Raw genomic sequence first — 27,544 nt, forward strand, 5'->3', positions numbered from 1 at the left:
TGTCAAATACGCAATTTTGCCTTGTTATTGTTACCACATTATTAAAAAAGGAAAGGAAAGATAGCTGCAGAAACACACAACATAGTCCAAGAAATTCTGTCTTGGAGGAAGGTCGAAAGGGTCTAGAGCACCCCTCATCTTGGGCTTTCCATACCCTAACAAATGAAGTCATACAACACCCAGGAGAAGGGGACAACGTTTTTTCAGAGGAGAAAACTGCAGCAGTGAGATGAGCTGGACTCAACCAGTTTGAAAAACAAGGTGCTGAGTTAGGAAGAAATAGAAACCACTGGTGCTGACTACCAGCCCTGTTGTGCTTCCAGCTGATAGAAGTCCTCCAGTGCCAAAAGCCTGAAAAAGAGGCACTTACAGCTTTCCCGTTTTCCAGCCAGGTGACAGTAGGGACTGGAAGACCTGTCGCTGTGCACCGCAATGTCACCACAGACCCAAAGGTGATGTTTTGGGATTCAGGAGCCTTCAGGATTCTGGCAAACACTGTAAGAGAAGATAAAGGTGCCATGATAATGTAAAGTTGAGGCTGGTGCTGACATGGGGGTACTCCCTCCCCAGTGAGACTTGATGTAAGTCAGAGCTCCATAAATAAAAGCAGAACATGCAACAGGCTTCCAAATGAGTGAAAGTCTTGTCAAAGAGATGAGGAGGAAAAAAAAAGGTTCAGAAAAAAAGTATTCATTCTGCACCTTACAGACCAAAAGCTTACCTCAGGAGATTTCTGTGTCAAGTCCAAAGCCTCAGAGGAGGTAATGTGCACGAAAACTGAGAGCAAACTCTTCAGTAGCATGCAGATGGAACAGCTTACAGCAAAAAAGCAGCAAGCTACCATGCTGCCCTGCCCAGGATGACCTCCTGTTAAAATTTTTCCAAACCATTAAGGACCACCAGTATGGACATGTGCCATGAAGGTCAAGGGTCAGATAAACTCAGTCTGATTGCAGTGACAAAGACTTGCCACAGAGTGCTGCAAACACTGGCATTTTCCACACCACAACTAGCTGCCCCAAGGGGAAAATGTCTAACATTAAGCATTAAGGTATGAGAGAATGACTGGCAAAAACTTTAGGAAGATGAGATTGCAGTGGAAAAGTAGATTTTTAAAGTGGCTTTTCATTTCTACAGCTCTTGCTTCTTTTGTGGAAATATGGTTACTGGGCACTTTGCAGATAAGCAAAATAAGCATTCCCTCCGCCTCCCCCCTTCTTTGTTGTTGCTGTCGTTGTAGTTTTTTGTTTTGGTGGGGGAGGGGTGAGGTAGGGGGGACTGTTGGCCAGAAATAACAACTGAAGTATTTTTGCTGAAAACTTATTTTGATCCAGAAGCACAACCCTGATGGTCTTCACAAACTGCTGTACTTGGACCACATATAGAAAAGCAGAGAAGAAAAATTTCCCACCTGGAACATTTGAGTTTTGACCTAAAATTTTTAATGGAAAAGCCAGAATGTCTGTACGGAAGCAGGCTCAATAGCACTGCCATTTCTTACTCAAATTTCTCATGCTTAGTGAGTAACACCTTCTGGACCACACAGCAATGTCTAAAAGTCTCCATCAGAAACTTTAATAAGCATGGAAGTTTCTCTTGGAATTGTCAGAAAAGCCTGAGCTCTTGTTTGCCACTTTTATCTGTATGTTTCTCCTTATCAACATACCTCACCATGTTGCCATCTTCTGTTTGCCCTGTTCAGAATTAGAGCATCTGTCCCCACTATTTGGGATGGGAAGGCTTTGTCTGCAAAATTCCAGTTGAACTGAAGGAAGTTTATGCTTTCCACATAGTCCTTCCACCCAGTTCTGAGCTCTATGCAGCTGCGATTTGTTTTGACAAAGACCCTAAAAACAGCTTTTGCTCACAGATAAGTAGAAAGAGTTAATTTCAGCATGGAAACCTTTTTGTCATTCAATAAACTCCTGAGCAGGAACTTGTAGGAAGATTAAGTTTAATGCCAGTGAAGTGAAAATGGTGAGAGAATAAATATTATATTGAGCTTCTTAATTCTTCTGTGTGCTCCAGGCAATCCCACCTGCCTAAAATCAAAGCAGAGCAGCATCAGGCTTCTGGATCCCCTTACCCCTCAGGGAGGCAGAAGGTATAAAGCTCCATCAGTAGTAAGCAAAGCTGCAGTGACTGGCCAGAGGCTTTTCTCATGAATAATAAGTAAAACGAAACCTTTGTCTGAAGTTTCACTTCAGGCCATTCACACCAGATGGTTATGAATTTAGATCCAAATTTTGCAGGCTAAGCTCATAATTATTTTTATACTTCATTTGGAGAAATACGAAACTTTGGGGCCTGTCCTCTGGCAGCAGTTAGATTCACATGGCTCCGGCTGAAGCTAGCACATTAACTTCCAGAGTCAGAATACTGCCCTTAGTGCTTTTCTTGTGCTGCCCAGTGTGCTGCTGGGACCCTTGCCCACCTGATGCTGCTTTCTGACCCTGCTGCTCACATCCTGCCCAGTTAAGTTAATACCAAAGTGACAAATTACCAGCACCCAGTTAGCTGATGCTGGATGGTGGCACATATGTCCTCCTCTGTACTAGTTGCTCTGCCAAAATCTGCTGGGATCTTTCAGCCAGGAGGAAAAAAAGCACACTTTGAAAATGGTAATAGCACAGGCAGGGTGCAAACCCACAGTAAGCACTATGGCTGGCCCAGCTCATGTCTGGTATGGTGCCTATGAGGGGGTCAGAAAGCTGCATTCCTCTTCCCAGAGTCCAACCATCAGCACTGATCACTGCACTTGCTTTAGGAGCCCAGCACACTGCTAGGTAAGCAGTTGTCTGCCAGCATAGGGAAGGTAAAGCATCAGGCCATTCTTAAAATCCTAGAACACCAAATACAGGGATAAAATATCCAGCAACGGCTCCTAAACAATTGTGTTTCTGGTGGCAAGTACCACAGGGAGGGATGGCTACACAAAATTTGGCCTATATAAATTCCTATAAGGAGCTAATCTGATTTCCAAAGTGTGGAAGAATTGAGATTCCTTCTATGCCCAATGCTATCATGTGCATTTTCCAAGACCTTCAAATTTGAACTTATAGATTTAACTCTTTAACATTTCAGGTACTTACATTCCCATGCTTTCTAATATTTTACTTATGTACCTTAAGTACGTAGTTGTAGATGGTGTTACTGGAATAAGCTGAGGATGGGGGATTATATTATTTTATTTTTTAATGAGAAATTTCCTGGGAAAAGGGTCTGACTTTCCAACAGGTTTTGGAGCATGGCTGATTGGCCAATCCAGAGACGTATTTTCCAAGGGCTCCTAATCACATTGGGAAATAGTATTAAAAAAGTTACATCATCTATTTCTCAACCACATAATCTACGGGTAGATGATCGACACCTGCATTGCTGTCAGACTTGAGTGCTGTGGGAAATTCAGGATGGGTTGCATAAGTGCAGCCAGTGTCACCATCCACCTGTGCAAAGCAGGGCAAGAACACCAGGATGAGCTCAGAGTCCATTTTGGCAACTGCATGAGCAACAAAAACTGTCCTGTATCTAAATGGCAGAACACAGTCCCCACATCTATGACTTTTCTGCCCCCTCCCTCACCCCTGTCTGCCTTTTTCCACGTCCTCCTGAATGTGGATTTTGCCCTTGCTTATTTAGTTACATTGCCATTACAAGGTTAGCAACACTCTCATCAATACCTCTGGGCTCTCCACACTAGATTTACCTACAAGCATGCCAAAAAGCAGTTAGGAAAAGTGGGCAAAGATGGCTTAATTTATTTATTTATTTTAATGGAAAATAAAACAGAGGAGCTGTAAATGAAATCCAGACAGCTAAAAGCCAAGCCAGCATGTCAAATATCACTCCCAAGCCCCTTAATAAATGTATTTTTTTACAGCCTTGGTAAATGATGTTCTGTGCACTGCAGGGCTTGCTAGGAGGTATCTGTACTGTGGCCAGCTGCTCTCGTTTCTGAGAATTACGTAACATCATCCAGTCCAAACAGTAGGGCTTTAATTCAGTCACAAAATTTTTATACTATAAAAAGATTAAAGCAACATGCCCTCCCCACTGCCTCCACACTGAATGGCTAACTCTTTCCAGGTGGCTTTTTTCCCCCATTGCCTTTGATTGAGCTATGTTTCATTTCCCAGGTTTGGGGTCTGATCCCGCAGTCTTGGCAGATGCCTGCCCTCAGCCTGGGTAAGGCCAATTTTTTGTTAAAGAAGGCTGGATTTGGCCAGTCACAACCAGACAGCTGTGTAAGTGGCCTGGGGCCATGCTGCTGCTTTGGGGAAAGGACAAAGTGATGCCTGAAGCACCAGTGATGCCATTTGGTTTTTGCCTTTTTTCTTTTATATGTTCTCTGTATTCTTCAGACATGTATTTGTAGCTCTGTAGCCTATGATATTAGTGGCTAGTTTTCCCAGTAATTTTCCGTGCTTTTTCCCCAGGAAGAAAGACAAAGCAAATTCCAGAGCTCCAAGCCTCGGAGGTACAAGGTCCCAGTGCTATCTTGGCTCCTCCTGAGAACAACTCTTGGAGATACATTTTAATGGACAGCCAGTGCTGAGCGGGGGGCTCCAGAATTACATCACCACTTGCCCTCCTAATTGGTGTTCTTTATCAATTATGCTAATTTCCTAAAATCTATAAAAATGTACTCATCCTTGGGAGGGTGGGCTTTTTGTGGACATCTTTCCCTAACTGCTCCTGAAGGCCTCCAAATAAGATACACTTTTATATTACCTCCTTACTAAAATGATATCCAATTTCATTTCCAGGTTGGGAAAAGGGCAGCATCAGGACCAGTCAAGCACCAGTTTTGGAGTGTGGGGTAGGTTGCTTTTTATTCAGAGGCCCTAGTTGCTTTGGTTAACCCTGTATTTAAGAGAATATGAACAACATTTTCCCATCCATGTACGTGGATTAACCTAGCCTTTCCACATCCACAGCTGTTCACATCCAAGAGTTTGTTGCTAGTCCCAGCATACTCTAAAGCATCTGCATCCCCAGTAGTGCAAGCCAAGGTAAGGCCACCAGCAGCTCAATTTGTGTTGGCAACCACGTGGCAATATTCCCTTCCTGCTGCAGCCAAAGCCTGTCCTATGAGCCAGACTCGATGTACCCATCCTGCCAGATCTGATATCTCAACCTGCATCACTACAACTGCTTTGTATTTATCAATGAAACATGACCTTTTGGGTGATTGAAACATGGTCTTATGCATAATTTTTTTTGCAGCTAAGCTGCAGAACACTATATGTAAAGGCAAATCCTGTGTATACAATGTATTTTCCTTTGCATCCAGTGTTGTGTTGAGATCCAATGTGTCTATATTGTTGCAGGAGCTGGTAAAGTACATATTGTCTTGAAAGGTGTCCTGACATAAATATCCTGGCAAAGACTTTGCATTGTGCAAAATTCATGTGCAAGTACTTAGCTAAATTGCAAGCATTTTTTGTTTCTCTTTGCCAGTGTTCTCATAGCTCTTTTGTACCTGAAGTGTGAAAGGTCAGAATTATTTCTTGTCTGCAGAAGTGTCTCTGGGCTTGGATTTTGCTTACTAAGCCATAAAAAAATATTTCTGCTTGCCAGCTGTATGCTCTGAAGAACCATGAACTTGTGGCACTGTGATTTTTGCCAGTGAGACATCCATTTGCCTAAGTCCCAATTCAGGTTAATTCAGCTCATAACCCTTCACTCTTTCTGACAAGCCTAAACTAGGCAGTCAAGAAGTAGAGGGACTACCATTTCCTTCTCACTGGTGAGAGACAAGGGGAAGATCTGACAAATAATTTTTTCAATATATAGAAACCTGCAGCATTTGTGTTTTCTAACATTTCCTCAATAAAATAAAATAAAAAATCTTGAAATACCAGGGCCAAGAGCAGGCCACACACCATGTCCATGGGTCAGTGGTCACAGAGACAGCCACGCCAAGCTGTGTGCAGCAGCTAATCACATTCCAAGGGCCAGGGCTGACCAGTCTCTGGACATCACATGGCAGAACTGAATCCCGCCTTGGAGAACAATTTCTCCAGCAAGGACAGTCATCCACTCCTCTTGCAGCAGCAGCAGCAGCAGGTTCTGAGCGTGTCTTAGCACATCCAAAATGGGGATTGGTTAATAATTAAATTCAGTTTCACTTCTCTCTCCAAGTATTTCTTACCAAAGCTGCAGTATTTATCTTTTTTGTAAGCCTACCAAGTAAATATAAAGAGGAGCAAAACAGCTCAGGCAAAGCTGATATGAGACACTTCCATTTATCTCTATCAAATTGCTTACCTATTTTTATTTAATCTATGTACAAACATGCTTATTGCTAGGGAAGCATATGTATACAAGTTATAAAACCAAAAAAAATTTACAAATGCAGTAGGAAATCCACTCAGTCCCTGTATTATTTCTCAAGGAACAGCGCTATTACATATGGGACCCAAAAGAGCAAGGTGAGGAAGAGCTGTAAGCGAGCTTTAAGCAAGCAGTATTTCATCATCCACTGACCCTCACACTGTTATTAACCCAGGAGGTTAAGCTTCCAGTGCATCTGAAATATCTGCATTGTGTACAAAATCACAAGATGCAAGCTCTTCTGGCTCCTGATATATTAATGGGGAGACTTGGGTCTTGTCATAGACCTTAAAACATCATGGCACAGACTAAACTCTACAGCAAGGCATAGAAACTCAACCTGGAGCCTGAGGCTATGAGATGGACACCAGGGACAATTCACAATCTTTGTGGAAGGAAGAAGGAGCTAAGCACATCTCCATCTTGAATCATATGCCTTCAGATCCAAAGCTCTAGTGTCTGATATCAAAGCAAATTTTTCTTAGCAAGGCAATAACTTTTCAAGGTAACTTTATTTCAGGGTGGACTCCCAGATTTATGGGTTGTAGGACAATTTGCATTAGTACAAGGACTCATGTGATGGTAAACACATCAGCCACTAACTTCTCAGTTGTGAAAGACTTTACACTGCATTTGGATGTCTCTGGAATCCTAAAAGGAGACACCACAAATACGCAAAGATGTAATAACCAGGAGTAAAATGTAAATAGATAGCTTATATCCTGTGTAACTATATAAAACTTGTTCTGTACAAGTGTTCATCTCTATATACAGAGCAAACACTGGATTCAAGGACAAGTGAGGATAAATGTGTTCAAATTACTTCCCAAGGAAATGAATGAGGAAATTCTTTTCATGTCAGTACTGGTCCTATATATGTGTTTGCTTTCTTTGAAGGAAAGATCCTTTTAAACCTCCCCATGCTCTGTCTCATCTACAGCACAGTCATATCAGGTGCATTTATCTCTGCCTCTACCCACTACTGCATTTGAAATTGGAAAGGAAGCTCTCAGCCTCTCGGAGCTAAGGAGCAATTCCTTTTCTTGTTCCATTCATGATCACGACCCAGTATGACTGACACCAAGGCTACCAGTCTGTGTGCACATATTGAAATCTTCACAGCTATGAACAGGTCTCCGTCTCCCACTCTAAGGAATTGAACAAACAATTATGGGGAATCATTGGGATACCCCAAAATGAGATTATTCATGCATAATCCTGACATCTAGTCTCCATCACTGGGTAACAGCAATGTCATAAATTTAATTACATGTCATGTGAGAAGTTCTTTCTTTCGTCTACTTTAAAGTGCTGCAAGCAGTAGCTGCTAGGATGTTCCTTGGTTTGGGAGATAGTAAGGCACCTGTTCTCTGCTCACCTTACCAACCATGCATGCTTGATTTTCAGTGTTGAAAACTCATCTAGTTCCTCCTGTATCATAGATCCGTCTTCATTCCAAATTCTCAATTCCCTGTTTGATATGCCTTTTGTGAGGGTCTATGAGGGGCTCCAGCCACTTCAGAATACTTATCTCAGTGTGCTCTGGTCCCATTTATCTAATAGCTATGGATATTCTCTATCCTCTACTCCCTTCATTGTTCTGTGGGAAGCTCATGCTTTCCAGCTAGCCCTCGGTTCAAAAGAGGGATTTTAATGACCATATTTTTTTTTTCTCTTAAAACCACAATTCATGCAATGATGTGAGAAGGTCATAAATTTTTCAAGTGCCCTCCTAAGGTCTTTGGACCTCTTAGGGGAAAGAGGTTTTTGTGAAAGGAAATAGCAGGCTCAAATGCTTCTTAAAGACGAATTTTGTGTATGTGCCTTGTCTGAAGCCTCATGCTCCCAGGAGGCCTTCACTGGAGCTCCTCAGTGTCAGAGGCCACCTGTGATAATGACTGGAAGGCAGCATGAGCCTCCTGCCAATGTCACTGCAGAGCAGGCCTCGGGAGTAAATTGAATACCTCACACCTTGAAGGTCTGAAGCTGTTTTCTTCCTCCTGCAGTTTGCCCTGTTGCCCTGTAATTAGGGCCATGGTTGTTTCTGCAGCATCCGAGAGCTTTGGGATGATTCTGGTGAATGCCGCAGGTAGGAGGAGACTTAATGAGATATTCTGGGTTTTCAGTTACACCCATGCCACCCCACTGAGGTCAGTCAAATACTTTCGTGTAATTACAGGCAAACTTTTTCTTTCCCAGTAACATTTCCTCCCCCCAAACCTTTTGCAATTTTTAAAATGAAACTGCTGTATTTACCCTTCACTGCCTTAGGACATTGCCTGCAGGTACATACACCAGCACCAACAGGAAAGCCATCCTTTCCCAGAGTTTCTGCCTCTGCTCAAGGCTGAGCCAAAGACTCTTCTTCAGTGTTGTATTAGAACTTCCATGAGGAAATTTCACCCAATACTTAAATTAATTACTGCCAATTTGCTATTTGGCAATTCACCTGACCAAAAACACTCTGCCTCAAAAGGCGATAGAGATAAAATTTCGGATTTCACACTGAAATCTAATCTGTGGGAAATGCAAAGTAACAGTGCTGACTGGCTGCTTCAGTGGTCTCTTGGTATCTCCCTTTCCTACATCATCTATGCCAAGTGCAGGCAAGTTGACACAAAAGTGTAAAAACCTTTCTGGATGACATATCAGGAGTCAGCTTTAATTTGAAATATAGACCATCTCTGGAATATAGTTTATCCAAATTGATAGAATTACCTGCAATAAATACATGCTTTTATTCCTGTTACTTGAATTTTGGTGTGACTTGCTAGTCAGCTGATTTATCTGTGATGCAAATTTGTCCCAAGACTATATAAGACATCCAAAAAACAGCTGAAGGAAGCTAGTGTTTTACAGGGACATTGTCTTAACTAAATAGCAAAACCGTTGCTTTCTATTGTTAACTAGATTGCCATCCCCTCAAGTCTGGCACAACATTTAGACTAAATTATGAAAATAAAAATCTAGACCAAATCTGGCAGGTCCTTTCTTCTGAAGGGATGGCTCTCCAAGGAAAACCTTCCTATTTTTAAGGCTAAGGCAGTTTTCAGAAGTGGCTTACAGGGGAACATTTTTGTGGCCCATGGCAGGGTATTATTTTAGAAGTCAGTAATAAGCAATAAAATGTGGCCAGAAAAAGACTTCTATCTTTTTCTATCTTTCTATCCAGGGCTGGAATGCAAAACCAAACAACATCTAAGTCAGGGGAGTCCAAGGAGCCTTTTCCTACCATTGTTTTGATTTGGTTCTTTTATGTGCTGAGGATGAAGCAGAGCAGCAACACTTCAGCAGAGAGATGAATTAAATGGCCTAGTTAAAGAAAGGGTCAGTAGTCCTCAATCGATGCCTCTTCAGACAATTGGAAACTGCAGAGATTTGAACCAAAAATGTTAATAACTCCATGGAGAATACAGGTAGCTTTTTGTTAACCACACTGCATCTTCTAATGTCTGCCCTGGCTAATTTGTTTGTTTGCTTCCTTACAGATCTATGATTGCAAACTTCTAGACGTGTCTGTGGAGCAATGACTTCAAAACTAAATTTTATCACACAGCATACTCCTGAATTCCACAAGTTCCTGGTGCCACAGGCTGGAGATCAAGCTCAGTTTCATATAAATCACAAGATGGAGTTGCATCTAACTCAGTACACAACCAACAGGACATACTCTCTCCTCTCACACAGCAGTCCCTGTACTTACTGCCTTTTTCTATACTTTTTAACACTAAAACTGCATCACTGAGCAAACTAGAACTGCAGAGGTTTCACTAGCTGGATACAAAGAAAGAAAGGATAGAAAGACAGGAAGTTTGTTCTTTACCTGCAGGGGAAGAAAAACCTTTTGCACACCACATTCCAGCAGACTATTCACACTATCTTCCTACATCAGAAGACTGCCAATCACACACTGCTGTCAGATTGGAAGGACACCTCTCAGAGGAATATATTACCTTCTGTTGTGGTAGTACCTAATCCACCGCAACCCTTTGTACATTTCAGTGACAATAAATCCATTAATTTCCAGAAAATGCTCTTTCAATAGTTGAAGCTAAATATAGGGCTAGGGCTGAAACATGGTTTATGGCATTGTTTCATTTGTATGCATGTGTTACTTCTAAACTGTCAGAAATTCATGGTCAACTTTTCAATTTCTTTTGTATTTTTTTTGTTTTGAAGAAGGAAGAAGGACAAGAGCCACCCTTCATGCAAATTCTACCAATTCACAAAGTGACACTTCCTTTCCCTCAAGGACAGAAGAAACATTCTCCAAAATAAAGAAGGAAACTGAGCCCAGGTCAGGCAATGACACTTGTAAATCATCACAAAATTTACTGTTTTGTGGCTGTTCTACAGTAGACTTCTTATTTGATGCAGGAATACATATAATTTGAATGCTGGCTATAAGCACAATATCTGAAAAAGATAGCGAGAGATTAAAGCAAAACCATCCAATGAAATTTCTTTTGCATGTTAAGAAAAAATTAATAAGGCAGTTTCACTCTGTGTCTGAGTAAGCATGCTCATAACAAGAGTATTCCCATGCCTCTCACCACACAAGAGCTCATGGCTTTAAATATATTCTTTTAATATCACACAATTAATACGTAATGGGTATGGAGAACACGGTTCTTAATACACGTCAAACCTTGGAGACTGTACAGTTTTAGGCAACAGGTCCAGAAGCTGAACCTAAAAAGTTCTTGCATAGATTTTGTGGAACTGGTCCTGTTAATGGACTGGTTTGATGTCAGTGCAAATACCAACAAAAACGAAAATTCCTCCCCTTCTACTGCCTATGTACATAAACAGCTGCCCAATGGATAAAGGAAAAAGCCAGACAAAGGTCTTACATTCTCAGAGGAGGCCCAAAATCACCTTCTTGGCGCAGCTTACATCTTTGTACCCTGTCTGAGTTTTCACTTACATCAATGGGAATTTCTGCATTTGATGATAAATCTCAACGCTATTGATGGCAATAGCCACTTCTCTATTTCCAAAGAAGTGATTTCAAATTTCAGGTAAAACTGGAACATCTTAGCCATCTCAGTCAACATCTTGTCAGTAAACTTCAGCATTCAGACATCTGTGTGAACTACAGATCAGGTAAGCAAGCAAGTGCTTCTATTTGACCATAGTCCTGAATCTTGGATTTATGCAGGAACATTTCAGCTAGACATTCACTTTGAGAATCAATACAGCAAACAATAAATCTGTGGAAATCCTTTGGCAATGTACTGCTTCATTGAGTAGATAAATACTCTTCTAGATTTTGCAGAAGTGTACATTACCAAAATTGATAATGTAGTAATTAAAAAGCTAGTTAGCAAAATGACATCTTAAGATGATAGAAAAATAATACAAAGCTGCTGGTCAGAAATGTTGCCTCTAGGAAATTAAAAACTCATTTCTTGGCAAACAGTCAAGATTATAATATTGTTCTTTTATCTCGATGTTGGTGTTACGTTCTGTAGACATCTGTGGATGTACAGTAGCAAGAAGAAGTCATCTTCACATGCTAATCTTAGCAGACCAAACAAACTCAGCATTTCTTATTTGTTTGGCTTTGCAGAGTAGTGTGGAAAAGGCTTGTTTCTGCCTTCTTGGACTTCTGCTTCATGCCAGTACTTTCACTAGTCTTTGTCTTCATAAGCTTAGTGGGCTGTAACTAGAAGAACCGAGTGAGGAAAATACAACCATGCAGCTTCTGCACAGCTGTGAACCAGCTCACTAGTGGAGAACCAATTTATAATAACCCCAGCAGATGTCAGAAAGAAGCAACCCTACTCGTCCAAAACATTCCTCAGAACTAAACCAAAGACATATACCATTTTACTGCTACAGGACACACCAAGATCATAAAACATGCATGTAACTCTTCTACAGGAGCAATGCCTATCTTGCTTAGTCATTCATTTAGCTCACTTGGCCAATGCTTCCTTCTTGTATCCTTTCTCCATCCCTCATCTCCAGAGCCCGTTCCCTGATGTGAAATCAAGGGCATGCTCCATGGTCTGTTTCTTCTCCTAATACCTTCCAGGCACCCCAGGCAGACTTTCAGTGAGGACAGTGCTGTCCACAGACTCAGAAGAGTTCCCAGTAAAGAACCCTTCCCACTAAAGCTCTTCCCACAAACCCAAAAAATAGGTCCTTTATGATACAAGATCATGTGGATCATAGCTTTCAAGAAAAAAAATCTATTTCACCATCACTTGTCCAACTTCACTGGGTTTGCTCCAGACTTGGAGAAAAGATGCAAAAATGCAGGCTTTTTAGTCTTGTTAATTAAAATCCTGACCAAGGATTAACTTATGATAATTCATGGCTTAAGCCCTGGTGCCTGAAACATGCCCTGAGAAAGCAAACAGGCTGCCCTAACTTGGGACAAATCTGTGCAAGGTGAAGAGCCTACAGAATCCTTATATCCTTCACCACATTCACTGATGAAAATCAGGAAATGAAGAATCAGGTCCACTGAGAGAGGCCTTCAGTGCTTTCTCTTTCCTGATAAGAGCTACACCTGAATTTTCATCTAAAACCTACTGCTCAAATTATTTCAACACTGCTTTAAATATAATAAAACATTAAAAATACTAAAGCTGTGCTTTAAAAGTAATAAATAGAGGTCAGTGTTATGAATGTTGAGGAAAGCTGACAAGGAATAGAGGAAAAATATTTGGAAAATAGAAATAGCAGCATTTTTCAAAGAGTTCTACCTTGAACCACTGAAACCAGACAAGTAGTACTGTAAGGTACGTCAGCACTGTAAACATTTGGGCCAAGACTGTTGTCACTTTGAACAAATGGATCCTGCACAGTTCACTCTATGTACTTTGTGACTTGCTGTAATTTCTGGGCCAACTTGAGGAAGTCATTTAAGCATGTGCCTGATCAAAAGTATGTTAAGGAGCCTGATTGCCTGCAGAAGGCAGTCAGGCTTTGAAGAACACCTCTGCACTTTGAACAATGCCTTAAGCTAATTGCAGGATGTGGAAGCCTAGAAGATAAGGGGCTAATATGTATGTCTCAAACACTGATAGCCACATAGCTGTGGAGCCAGCCAAGGATTGTTGGTAGCAATGGCCAATTACCAACCATGACTGGAGAAAAGGGCCGTATGGAAGGAAGTAGGGCAGTACTTTACTGGGACAAGTGTCCTTGTCCTGGCTCCTGGAGCTAAGCACAGCACAGTGCAGCTGAGGTGCAGGAATGAGGCTGATGAACAGGCATGGAATGTAAGGAGGGATCAAAAGCACCCAAGATCCCTGAAGCCCTGCACATAACTCATTTGCATAGAGAGTGAGGAACTTAGCTCCAGGGTGTGGAAACTTCACTATGAGAAGGACTACAAAGCCTGGGCACACGTGTGTTCCATAGACCTGCATACCCCATCAGCTGGGTTGATGCTGGAGCTAGGACTGGTGATAGCTTCCTCTTCTTTTCTTTCTTTGTCCTACTCTTTAATCCATCTCTCTCTCTCTCTCTCTCAGTCTCTCTCCTTTCATCCTAGCCTTTTATCCAAAACCCACTGCCCCGTGCTTATATAGGAAGTCAGGGATTACCACACACATATCCATGCCAAACGTGTAATTTGGTGTAATTTTGTAAGCTTTTGCAGGCCCTCTTACTTTTTTCATTCCTTTTAACCACGAGGACCTATGATCCTTGTGTGCTCCCTTCCATGTAAGGTTGGGGTGCCACACAGGACTAATGCTGAATCCATTAAGAAGAAAGCACACAACAAATCAGGATCCATGTGACCTCAATCTAGCTACACTTAAATATTTACTCTGTTCTTTGAATGGGCACTTGCCTTGAATTAAATATTCACAGTTAACAAGCCATGCTTATTCATTTTATTTTAATATTAAGCTACACTATGCAGGTTGGGGACTCCAGTAAATACTAAAACCAAGATTTTTTTTTTAAATATGGTAATCTTAATACAGAGAAGCAATAAACAACAATTTTCATAAGTTTTCTGAACATGATAAATGCTCAAAGAATACTGGAGTGTGATTTTCCTGCCTTGAATAATTTTAGTATATTATTTACTTGGAGTTATTTTAAAATGTGGATACTAATGGGGTGGAAGAGTCAGGAGGGGAGGGATACTAAAAATAATTAAAGAGGTATGTGAGGGTGATGTGTGTGCATACCTGCTTGCAGACGTACACAGGTGTGCACACAGGTAGTTATGCTAAATAACCATGAAAATTAATCTAAAATACCATGAGGGGAAGGGATTTGTATACACAGCAGGCTGCTGTATCAGAATTATTAATGTTGTTGTCAGTTTGAACAAACGGATCCCGCACAGTTCACTCTATGTTCTAAGTCAGGATTAATACTGGATTTTGGAAGCCAAAAATATAAACCAAACATGTGTCTGTCTAGTTTGGGTGGCTGCCTGAAATTAGGTATATTACATTAGGGAATAATACAATTATTAGGTATATTATATTCAAGTGTCCTACCAGAGAAACCAAGGTGAGCTTGGAGGAGAGGATTTATTTGTTCACCCAACACATGAATGGAATATGAGGGGATAATTTGTGTGGGAGCATTGACCTGCCACTATCATTAATCTTCATTTTAAAAAGAGCCCACATACACACCCTAAATGGGGTATTTGTGTTTTATTTTGCCAGTCCTTGAATTAACAGGCCACTATGTAATTCTGGAGATAGAGAAAAACCAAGACATCAACCTTAGCATCCTGGATTTTTGGTGCAATTCTAGCTTGCTTTTAGCAACTGACTCTGGCAGATCTGGAGCAAAGAATTGCAGTGCTGGAGGCCCTTCAGCATTTGTGTTCGTGGCCCCAAGTATCTACCATTCATGGTTTGTCTCTTGACAAGCCTTTGCTCATTTGTCTCAATGACAGGGGCCAAATTAAACCCAGGACGCAAGCTGTTCACTTCAAGATCCAACTGTTTTCAGTTTGCTTCATCACATTTGGCCTGGGAGAAGTACAGCTCTGAATCTCAGTTAAGAATAGTTGTCTCATGGTCTGTATGCATAAATATTAAGAAGGGACAAAAAATCCCTGAAAAATTGATGCATTTTTTTAGGAAAACGGCAAATGTGTAACATGTAGTTGGACCTAATATACCCAATACTGCTCCTGGAAGGAAATCCATGTTCCTCTTAGAAATGGGATTGCACATTAAGTAACCTCTGATAGTTCCAGGCAAAATGTTAACTTACAATAATAATTTGAAGCTTACTAAGCAAATGAAGACCCTTCTCTACTTTCTGCATTACAGTCATCCAGAATCAGAAATAAAAATTAGTTCATCTACTAAATCAGCTATTCCCCCACTCACTCCACAAGCCCTTGCCCAAACCAAATTCTCTTACAGGATTCAGAAAGAGAGAATGCCTTGTTGCATTCCAACATTTAGGTACCCCTTCTACTGTTCTCAGCAGTCTGAAACTGGTGGTGGTTCACACCACAAAGCAAATACCTTTGTACATAAGAATTGGACATAGAGTACATAAGAACCAGAAACTAAAAATCAATCTAGTGTTCATTTAGTGGGCAGAAAATGTTCAAGTCTACAAAAGCAAAAGCAAAAGCTCTCCTCTCCTCTCCTCTCCTCTCCTCTCCTCTCCTCTCCTCTCCTCTCCTCTCCTCTCCTCTCCTCTCCTCTCCTCTCCTCTCCTCTCCTCTCCTCTCCTCTCCTCTCCTCTCCTCTCCTCTCCTCTCCTCTCCTCTCCTCTCCTCTCCTCTCCTCTCCTCTCCTCTCCTCTCCTCTCCTCTCCTCTCCTCTCCTCTCCTCTCCTCTCCTCTCCTCTCCTCTCCTCTCCTTTTTTTATCACCCTCTAGGGTGGTCTTGATAGCATCAACACAACACTTCAGGTTAATTCAAGTTAACTAGATATGCATGAGGGGCTGGCACTCATATGTATGGAGCTTGAGCCTGGTTCAAAAGTCACTCACCTTCCACCACCACAGTTGCAGGTTTCGAATAGGCTGTGCCCAAACTGTTCTTGGCTACACAACGATACTGTCCTGCATCTTCTCTCTGAACATTGTGTATCCTTAAATTCCCAGAATCAAGGACAGCAATGCGAGCAGTCTCCTGCCAGAGGAAGGAGCAACTGAGGTGAGGACTCTACACGCAGGCTGCACACAAACAGCATCAAAAATCTGTTTAAAAAGTTTGGGTTTACATGCATGAGCACTATACATGTTGTACTACAACTCAAGGATTTGAGACCAGCTCTTCCTGCTCAGTATGGTCATGACATACTCACCCACTGCTATTTTTTCACATCAGTGAATTATAGTTTTAAAGGAGCCCTTATTTAAGAGAGCACCCACTAGTGCTTTCCTCTTACTTAGTAGTAACAACCATATGTCACATAGAATATAGATACACAGAGAACATTTGGTTTGTGTGTAGAATTATTGCAGATGAAGATATTTATGAGATGAGCCCTGGATTTTCCAAATGCCTCCTTTCTAACTATTACAATTTACAAATACTATAACTAATGCTAGTATTTAACACTGGCTATTTAGCAAATAATTAGCATTACTGAAAAACATCCTCTACTCACCTTTACAACTGTTTCTCCTTTGACCCATGAAACAGAAGGTTTTGGATTCCCCATTGTAGTGCATGGAAGAACAGCCTTTAGCCCTTCTATTATTTCCACATTTATAGGTGGGCGGGTTATTTTGGGTCCTAAAATTTCAAAAGCCAAAAATTAAAGTTGAAATGAAGCTAAGATATAATAGAAGGAGACAAATTCAGAAATTACACCGCTGCTTTTTCTGTGTGTTGCTGAAAGATAGAGCAGTCTTTCCTGGTTATGAAGTGGTTTGGTAAGAAAGAACTTTTTTCAGCACAGCATTCAGTTTCAGTTTATGGATGCAAAAACTCGTGTGGGTAATTTGCTTTCCTGAGTGGAGTTTGACAGTCATTTGAATTAGGGCCTGGGCTAAAATCCAAATTCAGATAAGAGTATTTCCAGTATTGAAGAATGTTAGCATTCCAGGTTCTGACATTCTTCACTGCGTAAACACGGTCTTGTCTCAAAGCTCAGATCTCTGGATTGAATTGAGTTTGAAAAAATTTTAACCCAGGCTTGCCTCTAGCTCAACAAGAAGGGCATGTAAACACAATTAATATCCTTAACTGAAGGATTTATAACTATGCTAGTGAAAAGGACAATCAAGCCTTAAAGAAAAAGCAATCAAACTCCCTTAAAGTTAATGAGGGATAAATTTAAATTCATTTTACTGAAAGAACATGGCCTGTCTTAGTCTGAGCTGACAGTACAAAAGATCATCACCTCAGTATTTTGGGAGATCTGACATTTTGAGGCCCTTGCATGATAATGAACCAGCAGAAAAACAAGCTTCAGTGAGCATTACCTCCTGCCCAACACCTGCAAGTGACTGGGACGATGCAGAGTTCCAGAATTACCAGACCCTGAGGGTCATCTCATTAACACAGACAAATCCTTTCCTACAAACATGCTTTAGCCATAATATACCCTTGCTGCCCTTTAAAGTGTTCGTGTAAATAACTCTGGCCATGTGAGTCCAGCTTTACTGACACAAGTAAATCTTTGGCACATATGTAGCTCTCTGCAAGAACAAGTCTTCTGCCTTCTGTGTGGGATGATGAGATTTACAACATAGTGCTCCAAGTCATGCAACACTGCTGTTGAGAGTATCTGAAGATAATTTAGTTGATTTTGCCATCCTCCAGAAGAAATCCAATGAGTGAAATTTTACATTTAAAATTCACCAGAGATCTATGCAGTATTGCCACAGAGGTCTAACCTATCAAACCGTGCCTCTTTTACAGAGTTTTTCACAAAGCATCCGGTTTTGTCTTCTGATTGTATACCAAGTGAATGTTATTCAAAGTGAATAATCCCAACTGCATTAAATCATTAAATTATGATCCCATATGCCACATCTCTGACTCAAAGGACCTCACCCAGCTTCATGAGGAGCTGCCCTTCATGAGAGTGGCTCTGCCCTGAACATGGATCCCCAGGTGCCACACACGGGACTCTGCTCACTCACGTGGCGTCAGGAAGAAATTGCATTCCCACTTACGCATTTTCACCTGGAGAGCCCCACAGCTCTGTGCAGCTGCTCCAACTCCGTTCTCTGCTGTGCAGCAGTACACTCCATCGTCACTGTCCTCCACGCTCAGGATGGTGAGCAGCTGCCCGTTCCTCTGGATGCTGTACCGTGTGTCAAACAGCCTGCAGGACACAGCACAGATTGTCAGGGACAACCAGGGACAGAGAAAGGGAATTGCATTTGAATATGCAGACTGCTGATGTCCCTGCAGATAGCAATTTTCAAACCACAAGCAGAAGGGAAGGTGCTTAAAATGCTGAGTTCAATCTTAAGATTCAGGTTGTCACTAGACCATGTAGCTCCTGACTGCCACTACTCTAGTAGCAATTTTTCCTCCACCCAGTTATCAGTAAAATAAGGAGGTATGTTTGGGGTTTCGACTGGCCAAGGACAGGCATGGGCACAAATAATCTTTTCCAACTAGGTCCTGTTTTAGGCATAATTGCTCAATGTAAGAGAGAGATGCTTATATAGGAGCGAGAGCAGGCTGAAATTGTTTAAAGAAACCTTCAGGATAAATGAAAGAAAAAAAAAACATAACAAAAACAAAAAACCCACAATATTTTTTTTTTTAAATAGATAAAGTTCTGGAAATATTTTTACAGTTGTGGAAAGACACAAACCAAAAACCATGAACTTTTGTGTCTGCATCCATAGTAGTTTTGTCTATTTGTTTAGAGAAAGAAACCTAACCAACCAACAAGCAAGGAAATGTGCTGAAGCCATCTGAAAGTTAGAGGATTCAAGGATAACTGTAGTTTAATGACAGCAGGGTTTAACCTGGATATTTCAGAGAACTGAAGAAAGCCCTGAAGCCAGAGCAACAAAAATACAGGATGTTGTAAGAAAGCATGTGGAGCAAAGACCAATTTCATATCTGAGTATGACCAGAGAAATGTGGTATGTGAGTAGAGGGCATGTGTGTATCCAAGTGTGAGAGCCAGGGAAAGCAGAAAGATGGTGAGAAATCAGAGGGCTGAGCTATTGATTTTCATTGCAAAACTGCAAAACTACAATAAATATAAATAAATAGTATAAATAGACACACTGCGAATAGAAAATTTCTTTGTGTTTTATTTTCACACATTTGTTGATGCTTTTAGGAAGTGTTTCCATGCAATTGGACTTTGATTCTGATGAACAGTGGCAAAAGGTTCTGACCTGAGGATTTTGTCCCAAGTAATCACAAATATCTGACCACTACATATGTCAGGTTTTGTCTTTTACTGTTAAAAATTGTACAGTAGTCATTGACTAATCTGAAGGTACCATTTATGATGTTTTAAGCAAGTATTTCCTTTCAACAGCATTTTGCCATTCAGTATTACATCTCCCTCCTCTTTTTCAGGGTGGGAAAAAAGAGTTCCATGAAATCATCTGTGTGTAAAAGACATGCTGACTCTGTCCTCTTCTTGTCATAAGAAAGGTTCATTGTGGGCAGCCCTGTTCTGGAATATGGCACAGGTAACCATTTCACTCAGCACAGGGCACCTGCTGGTTTACTTGCAAAAGTTTTGATATCAAAAGTAAAGGCACATCCAGAAGACTTAAGGCTGACTGTATTCTCTGTCCTGTCTCTAGTCCCATTGAAGTTGAAAGTTTACATAATGTTTTGTTTTGAAGTTTAATCTTTTCGTCTGTCCAGGATGCGGAGACCTTGGCAAGAGAAGATCATTTTGAAAATGAAATAGCTGATATTAATTGCTTTCAATAACTAGGCCCTTTGAAGTTTGATACACACACACACACAGAGACACAGAAATACATTTGGGTTTTTTTCAGGAACAAGAATCTTCTGATCTGATGCTTTTCCATTGTGCAAATGCTTTCATTTGAGTTTTTAGAAAGTAACAAATATATTCAGCTTATCTTTCCCACTGTCTTTGGTCTGAGCTTTTGTATCCAGCAGTAATGAATATTAATGCCTTGTGAAAGTGAAACACTTGCTGTTATTAATGCTGTTTCAGAAGTCCCAGTAAAAGAATGAAGCACATGAGCTCTGTGGCCTTACAGAAAAGGTGTTTTAATATCTATTTTTCATTTTGGTCAAAGCATTTTGTCTCAGAGAGACTGTGGAATGGCTTTAAGAAAGATGTGTTGAGCTTCTGAAAGAGGGGATTGAGATGATAAATGATCTGGATTTCAAATTATCTTAGAACACATGGAGAATGATCATTTTAAAGACGTGGGGAGAGAAAGACAGTCCTTCATAGATGGCTTTCTCTCCTTGCTTTGATTTTCAGTCCTGGTGTCATTGATGGGGAAGGAATTAGGAGAAAGGTAACCTGATTTGGAAATAACATCCATGGAAGTTCAGATCGCCATGCTAGAACAAAGCCGGGGTCAGAAGATTAGGGACAGATTTTGCTGAGATTCCAGACAATTAAAAAAAAAATCAGAAGGTCTATATTATATTTGTAACTTTCTGCTTTGTCTTACTCTAAAGCAGTTTTCCAAGCAGTGAGACCTCCTGCTGCTGCTGACTTATTTGGAGCCTCCTATGCCAGTGGTGCAAAGGCTTTTTGGAGTTTGACCACAATAGGGAGAACTGTGCTTCAGGTGGCCATCTACCCACCATGGACATCTCCTGTGGAGGACGGGTATTGACTACATTACACAAAGATTGTGCTGCATTTTCCCCCACAGAGGAAGTCGCTTACAGCCATTTAGAATGAGAAACTGATGCAAAGCCATGTGGCAGATGTAATATGATTTCAGAGCTAGAAGATCAAGAACTGTTTACTTTGTAGAAATCCATTTATGGCAAAAGAGCAAAAGCAATGGTAGCAACTCCTGTAACACATTTCCACACTTCCAGAAGGCTGCCTTCTTTGTTGATGTCTTGATGCCTGGTGGTTAATGTCTGTCAGTGCATAACAATGAGAAGACAATTTCGAGATGCAGAACTAGAAACAAACAAGAATGGCACAGCACAACCCCTTCTATGCAATGTTTCCAAGTACATTGAGACAGACGACAAGCTCCTTTTAAATATTTTACAGTACCTTCCTCCTTCATAAATGCATAAACTGAGGAAGAGAGCAGATTGAATTGTCTGAAGCTGGAGAGAAAACTCCTTGCATAGCTTGCAGCAGAAACCAGCTCTCTGCAAGATGAAGTGTGTGAAGGTGCAAGAGCAACCCCCAAGGGGTCTTACCACTCCCTCAGAAATACAGAATCCTATATAATCAGAGTCACTCATTTCTCTCTTCTGCCACAGACCCATTTTTATTTACCCAGATATCTCCTGTATCATGAAAGTAAGCACTGCTAATTTTGGCAGAAGGCACTGATGAGGGCTGGGTGTGCTCCCTACCTGATGGGAATGCTGTTGCGTGTCCATGTAATCTCTGGCTCAGGATATGACTCCACTACACAGACAAACGTGGCAACGTCTTCTACCAGGGCATCCACTGTTTCCAGAGGAGTGCTGATCAAGGGAGCTGTGTGAAGAAGAGAAAATGAGAACACCTTCTGATGCTTACTGGAGAGTTACAGAGCCTGCCAAGCATCCTTGGTGGAAGGAGCCATGTCCCTGCAGGGTCACTCAATGGCATTTTCCCTTGAGGTCTCTCCATAAGGTGCAAAACAGAGCAAACCAAGCTCCAACAAGCTCAGTGCATCCTGTGTTTCTGACCTACCTCTTCCTTGAGTCTCACAGAATAGGTTAGCATACTGCAAGGACAAAAGTGAGTCTGTCCTACTGCTAGCAGGGTGGTGTTCATGGGCTGGAAGTGCAAGGGGCAGCACACAAATTGAAGCTAAACTGACCGGTCCCTGCAGTGGGAAGAGTGCCTCCTTATTAGTGCATGAGATCTGGGCTTTTTTGTCATTATTACAGGATTTATTCACTCAACTATTTATCTTAAAAAAAACAAAACAAAACAAAAGCAAACAAACAAACAAACAAAAAACAAAAACAAACAAAAAATATAAACCCCACAAAGCAAACAACAAAAAGAAAACCATCAAAACCTGTTATATACGAACACCAAACCCATTATATAACACTATATTTTTCTAAGCCAGGCTCACAAAGACCATTCAGGCCATTCAGATTTGTGTTATGACTAGGACACATTCTCTTTTTCTCACAGTTTCTTACCACGTAGCATGAGCGTTAGAAGTTGAATAGCTACATCTAATGCTTATCACAGACCTGTTGTCATACATTACTTGAATGTATCTTTAGAAACATTTGCCATTGCTCTGGTGAAAGACTTGAAGCACAGCTGGAAGGGATCAAAGCATAAGCCTAGCCACTCACTTTCCCCGTTCATGGTATTCATTGCAGCCACTGCCTTCAAAAACACTTGAATGTCTTGATCAATGGCTGCAAGAGACACTGGATTTCACTGACAACTGTGCTGAGATAAACTAGATCTTACCATATTCCTGAAACACTACCTTGAAAATATATCATGGATTCAGGAGTCCTCCTTTTTGCACAGAGTGTAGCAGTATCTGGCCCACTATTTTTCACAGAGAATCCCAACAGCTGTGTATCTACTAGCCCTCCTTAATACAATGAGATTCAAATTCAGGCAAAAAATTAATTCCGTTTTACCCTTCACTCCCTAAGGAATGGGTGAAAGAAAAGACATTCAGATTTAAGTGACTGAGAATAATAGAAAGTCAATACCTTTATCTTTTTTTTGATTTACATGGAAGTCAAAATTAGAATGTCTTTGGAGTTCTGCTGGAATGAAGCTAGAGGAAGAAAGGATCAGCTTCCACTATCAGGTCTATGTAAAACTCTAAACGCTTTTGATGTTCCGTTAGAATGAATCTGCCTCAATAATATTTCTAGATTGAATGACTTTGGATTGTATCATGAACAGTAATGACTATACTTATGTAAATCTCCAAACTACATCTAAGATAGCTCTAAAGATCATATGGGTGAAACTTCAATTAGAAGGAGTCTGTGACGAATTCATTTTTTAAGATTATTGCTTCAAATTCTATCATGCATCATTTTATTAGGTCATTTTGGGTCTTATTAAACAGAAATAATCATCTGTATTGTTTCCCCAGATGAATCCCAGTGAAGCCAAATGGAAGATTTCTATAAAGTCTTCATTTTGCTACTACTGAAGGTTGTCTTAGGAGAATAACCCCCACTGATGGTTATCCTGTCTACTTTAAATGTGATGTTGCTGTTTCGTGACAGAGTTTATTGGGGTTTGATGGCATTAACCCCAGAGGTTTGCCATCTAGTTTTATACAGTATGTTTTTGTTGCTGTTGTCCACATTCCTTGATCTCTGGAAGGATGTTTTTCTGAGAAATGTAAATTTTTACAGTAACAATAACTCAAAGCATCCAGTTTTATAACTGTTATAACAATAAACACAGCCACTTCCACAAGTAATGAAGTTACGTTTGTACCAAGAACTGGTATGCATAATGACACTATTTTGTTCTTTGGGCAAACAAGACCTGTTCTATATTAAATAAATTCCCTAGAAACAGTTACATACTTTTAAGTGTGTCTTTTATTCAATAGATGACAGCATATTGCATAGACATGGTCTGAGCTGGTACCTTTTGAAAGTCAGCATACAGTTTTTTGGGCAGAATCAAGGCTCATGCTTGCAAGAAAATAGTGTCCAAACTGACAGCACTAGAGTAACAAGAAAATAAATTATTTTAAAGCTGCCTTCCCAAATTCTACATCCTCAGAGAGCAACCATGACAGCAGCAGTGATGTATCGTTTTCTCAAATGCTCTTTTCTCCTTTGTAATATTTAACCCAAGTAAGGACGGTGGGCAGCGGAGCACGCCGTCATTTTGTGAGGTGGCAACAGTGTCCCAAAATGGCTGAGATGGTACTTACATCTAAAAGCCATCCAAACAGCTTGGGGCTGGTGTCAGTCCGTGTTTTCTCCAGAAAGCACTCTAAACTTATGATGCGTGCTTTACCAATTTTTAACATAGGAAAATAAAATCTGAAAAACGTATAGAAATATCATCACATTGAAATGGAGCCAGGCTTTTACACGTGAATATACTGGGGCTTTCTGACATTTTTAAAGGTATCTTTGTGGCTCTAAATAAACTGAAAATAAATTAATGTATGTGTAAAGCCACACAGGTGCCATTTTTCTGGATGTCAGCTGTAGTTTCCCGAGATAGAAAAATGACCCAAGGCTGGTCACGGGACCATGAGAAAGCCAAATCCCCTTCTATCCCCAGCCCACCAGAAGCTTCCAAATGTCTTGGCTTTGGATTTGGATTCACACTTTCGAAACCAGATCAACCAGGCAAACAAAACAGTGCAGAAAACAGAACCAGTCCCTCTGCAACATTGCAAACACCTGGAGAAACTGCATTTCCTATGGTAAAAACCAGCTCAGCTGTGATGTCCTTGAAAAGGGAATGTATCTGTTCATTACACCATGACATCAGGAAAAAATCTATCCCCATCCTCTTCATTTTTCTTCTCTCTCCAATACCACTTGTCTTACCACAACATTCGAAAAGCATAAAGTTCACAAACTTACTTCAGTGCCTGAGGAAAATACTAACGTTTTCATTTCAAAATATTTTTATAAAGAAGATCCATTTTTTTTTTTCGTTTTTGGAATAACCTAACAATTGTAAAAGCACAGCCCTGCAAGAGCAGCAATGTTGGCCTAACGTGTGAGTTCTTAAGGGCATTCCCCTTAAGATTTCATTTTGTTTTCCTGAAGCTGCAAAGTTTCTAGTAAGTGTTGAATTGCACTGGACCATCACCATTCAGCAAAAATTGTTGTCTGCAGTTTTACCAAATAGTACGTCCAGAATGGTACCAGAGTTGCATTTCATACCTGAAAGACTTTTCTAAACAGACTTTTTACCAATTCTTTTGTTGGCTAAAAGTACGTATGTATATGCCCATATGCATCTGTTCACTCAAGATAGGAAGAAGGTATGATAACTTCTATGTTACATACTGTAACAAACAGTGCATGTTTGTACTTATATACATATTGCTTGTAAAGATATCATAGATATTTATTTCTTTTTAAGATTTATGTGCTTGCAAAGCTATACAGATGTGCTGAACACAACAAGTCTTGGGCTCTGCAGCAACTGGTGCTACCAGTCATTAACGCTTCTGAGCTTTCTTTCACATGAGAAATTTACATCCCACCCTGGCTGAACCCAAAGGCCTCCCCTCCCTATTACAATGTGCCCTTCACAGACAAAATCCTTCAATTCCAAACACAAATAAGAGAATATTTTCACTGCTATCCTTCTAAAAGCAGAGAAGTGACCATTGAAAGCAGATCGTTTTTGTCTTTTTTGGGAATGCTACAGCACCACCCACCCCACCATTAGCAAAGATACCTTCCCCCGTGCCAAACCTCCTTCAGCAAATGGAAGAAGAAGAGCGGGGGAAAAGCCCCTCCAAGCAAACCTTTCAGAAGTGTCTCAGCCAAGCTGAAGGCTGCCAGGGTGAGGACGTGCACCAGGGGCACCTTCAGCAGGTCATTCATGTTTGATCCTGAAGGCATCCAGCTCCTTCAGGCAAGGCGTGCAGACTTCCCAGCCGGCTGCATTTCGGAAGCAGTGTGCAAGCAGAGCTTCTCAGCGAGTGACAGAGTGGGGTCTGAGAGATCTAAGTATAATCAGGAATTCTCCCACCCAGTGGTGGTGATGGACGTGGCCAGCTGGTGTGTATCCACTTTGGTCAGTGTGAAAGCGTGGGGCTCATGAAACAAGAGAAAGCAAATCCCTTCTGAATTCCTCCTAAGCAAACAGAGAACAGCACAATGGGCAAATGCATTTTCAAGGCAGTACCCTACCCCAGTGTTGCAAACTCACCAGACCTTTATTACAGCAGACTATAAGTGCAGTAGCAGGAAAAATACTTGCCATTGCCTTTTCCTTCATCTTAGTCCGCCTCTTTTCCAGTTTTTCTCCTCTCGCTCACACATATTCCCTCTTATTATAACCTTTCAAGATTGGCTGTAATATGCCACCTGTTGCCCTGCTGATAGTATTTCTTTTCTTAACAGATGTGTTTGCTGGAGCAGAAGAGGTTGGCATTGGTGACTAAAAGTGCCTTTCTGTAGGGAAGCATGACAGTGGGGTTTAATCTTCAGAAATATCTTGTTAACCACAGGTCTCTGCCTAAGATAAAAGACAGACAATCAAGACCCATTTTCGAGGAAGGTTTAAAGGAACATAAGAATCAAGATCTCCTGACTCACTCTGTCTTTCCCCATCCTACCACAAGGGCCTACATCATCTTTTCCAAAAATGTCAAGTCATTTGTACTGCCTGTTTTTCCAACATAAATATTTATATGAAGAGCAAAGACGCTTTCCACTGTGGAAAGGTTGATGCAGGGGCAATATCTGCATGAGCAGGAGAAAAAGATGAACAATCAGTCTGGGAAGAACCTAATTGATGATGATCCTCTGGGAACATGACTCCACATCCTTTTCATAATTTTATCAGCAGAGTGGAAAAGAGCTTTGCACTAAACTACATGGTTTGAGGAAAGTGAGTGTGCAGTCATAACATATCACAGTAAAAGGTACTTTGAGATCTCTGGAATTTCCTTTATTTGCTGAAACTCTTGACTTAAACTGCTTCTTAACAGACATTTCTGCAATTAACATGGTTCAGCAGTGCTTCTTCTGAGGAGCAAATGGAGTAAAGCTGAGAGGTGCTGGGAGTGTGTGAATCCCCATGATTTGGCATGGCTTTATAATAGCAATGTTATGTTGGGGACGTGCCATTGTTGATTAGGAACAAAGATCTCTAGACAAGTGTTTCTCTGAAGATGAATAAAGGCAGAAACGCTCAGAGAAGACGTTAAAGATATTCCAGAAATTCTGGAGCTAGCAATGGCAACAAAGCAAAACAAGAAGAGGACAATGAAACAACAGTAATCCTATCAGGGAACAGAAAAATAATGATTCATGGCTGAATTTACAAGCATTTCTTTTGTTTAAGTCCAGACATATGCAATTAAACTGCTCCATAGAAACACAACTTGGTCTTCTAGGGTAAAATTCTGTCCATGGAGAGACTTGACCAAAGACCTTTATATTGGTGGATTCCCTTTTGGAATGTGTTACAAGGAATGTGTTTGAAG

The 27,544-nt window shown here is 40.9% G+C and overlaps 1 protein-coding gene across 3 annotated transcripts in view; it reads right to left on the bottom strand.

Annotated features, from left to right (window-relative positions):
- MUSK (muscle associated receptor tyrosine kinase) overlaps window positions 1-25,934 on the bottom strand; it is a 57,491-nt gene extending 31,557 nt beyond the window's left edge. For all 3 annotated transcript variants that reach the window (XM_014884107.2, XM_014884106.2, XM_088156156.1), the window contains exons 1-6: window positions 25,856-25,934; window positions 21,768-21,894; window positions 18,422-18,573; window positions 16,906-17,033; window positions 16,283-16,424; window positions 371-495 (exon numbers count right to left, since the gene is read on the bottom strand). In XM_014884107.2, the coding sequence (XP_014739593.1) occupies window positions 371-495; window positions 16,283-16,424; window positions 16,906-17,033; window positions 18,422-18,573; window positions 21,768-21,894; window positions 25,856-25,934 (753 nt within the window). The remainder of the gene's footprint in view (window positions 1-370; window positions 496-16,282; window positions 16,425-16,905; window positions 17,034-18,421; window positions 18,574-21,767; window positions 21,895-25,855) is intronic.
- Between the last annotated feature and the right edge of the window lie 1,610 nt (window positions 25,935-27,544).

The sequence above is a fragment of the Sturnus vulgaris genome, chromosome Z (assembly GCF_052056855.1).
Source record: "Sturnus vulgaris isolate bStuVul1 chromosome Z, bStuVul1.hap1, whole genome shotgun sequence".
Classification (NCBI taxonomy): Eukaryota; Metazoa; Chordata; class Aves; order Passeriformes; family Sturnidae; genus Sturnus; species Sturnus vulgaris.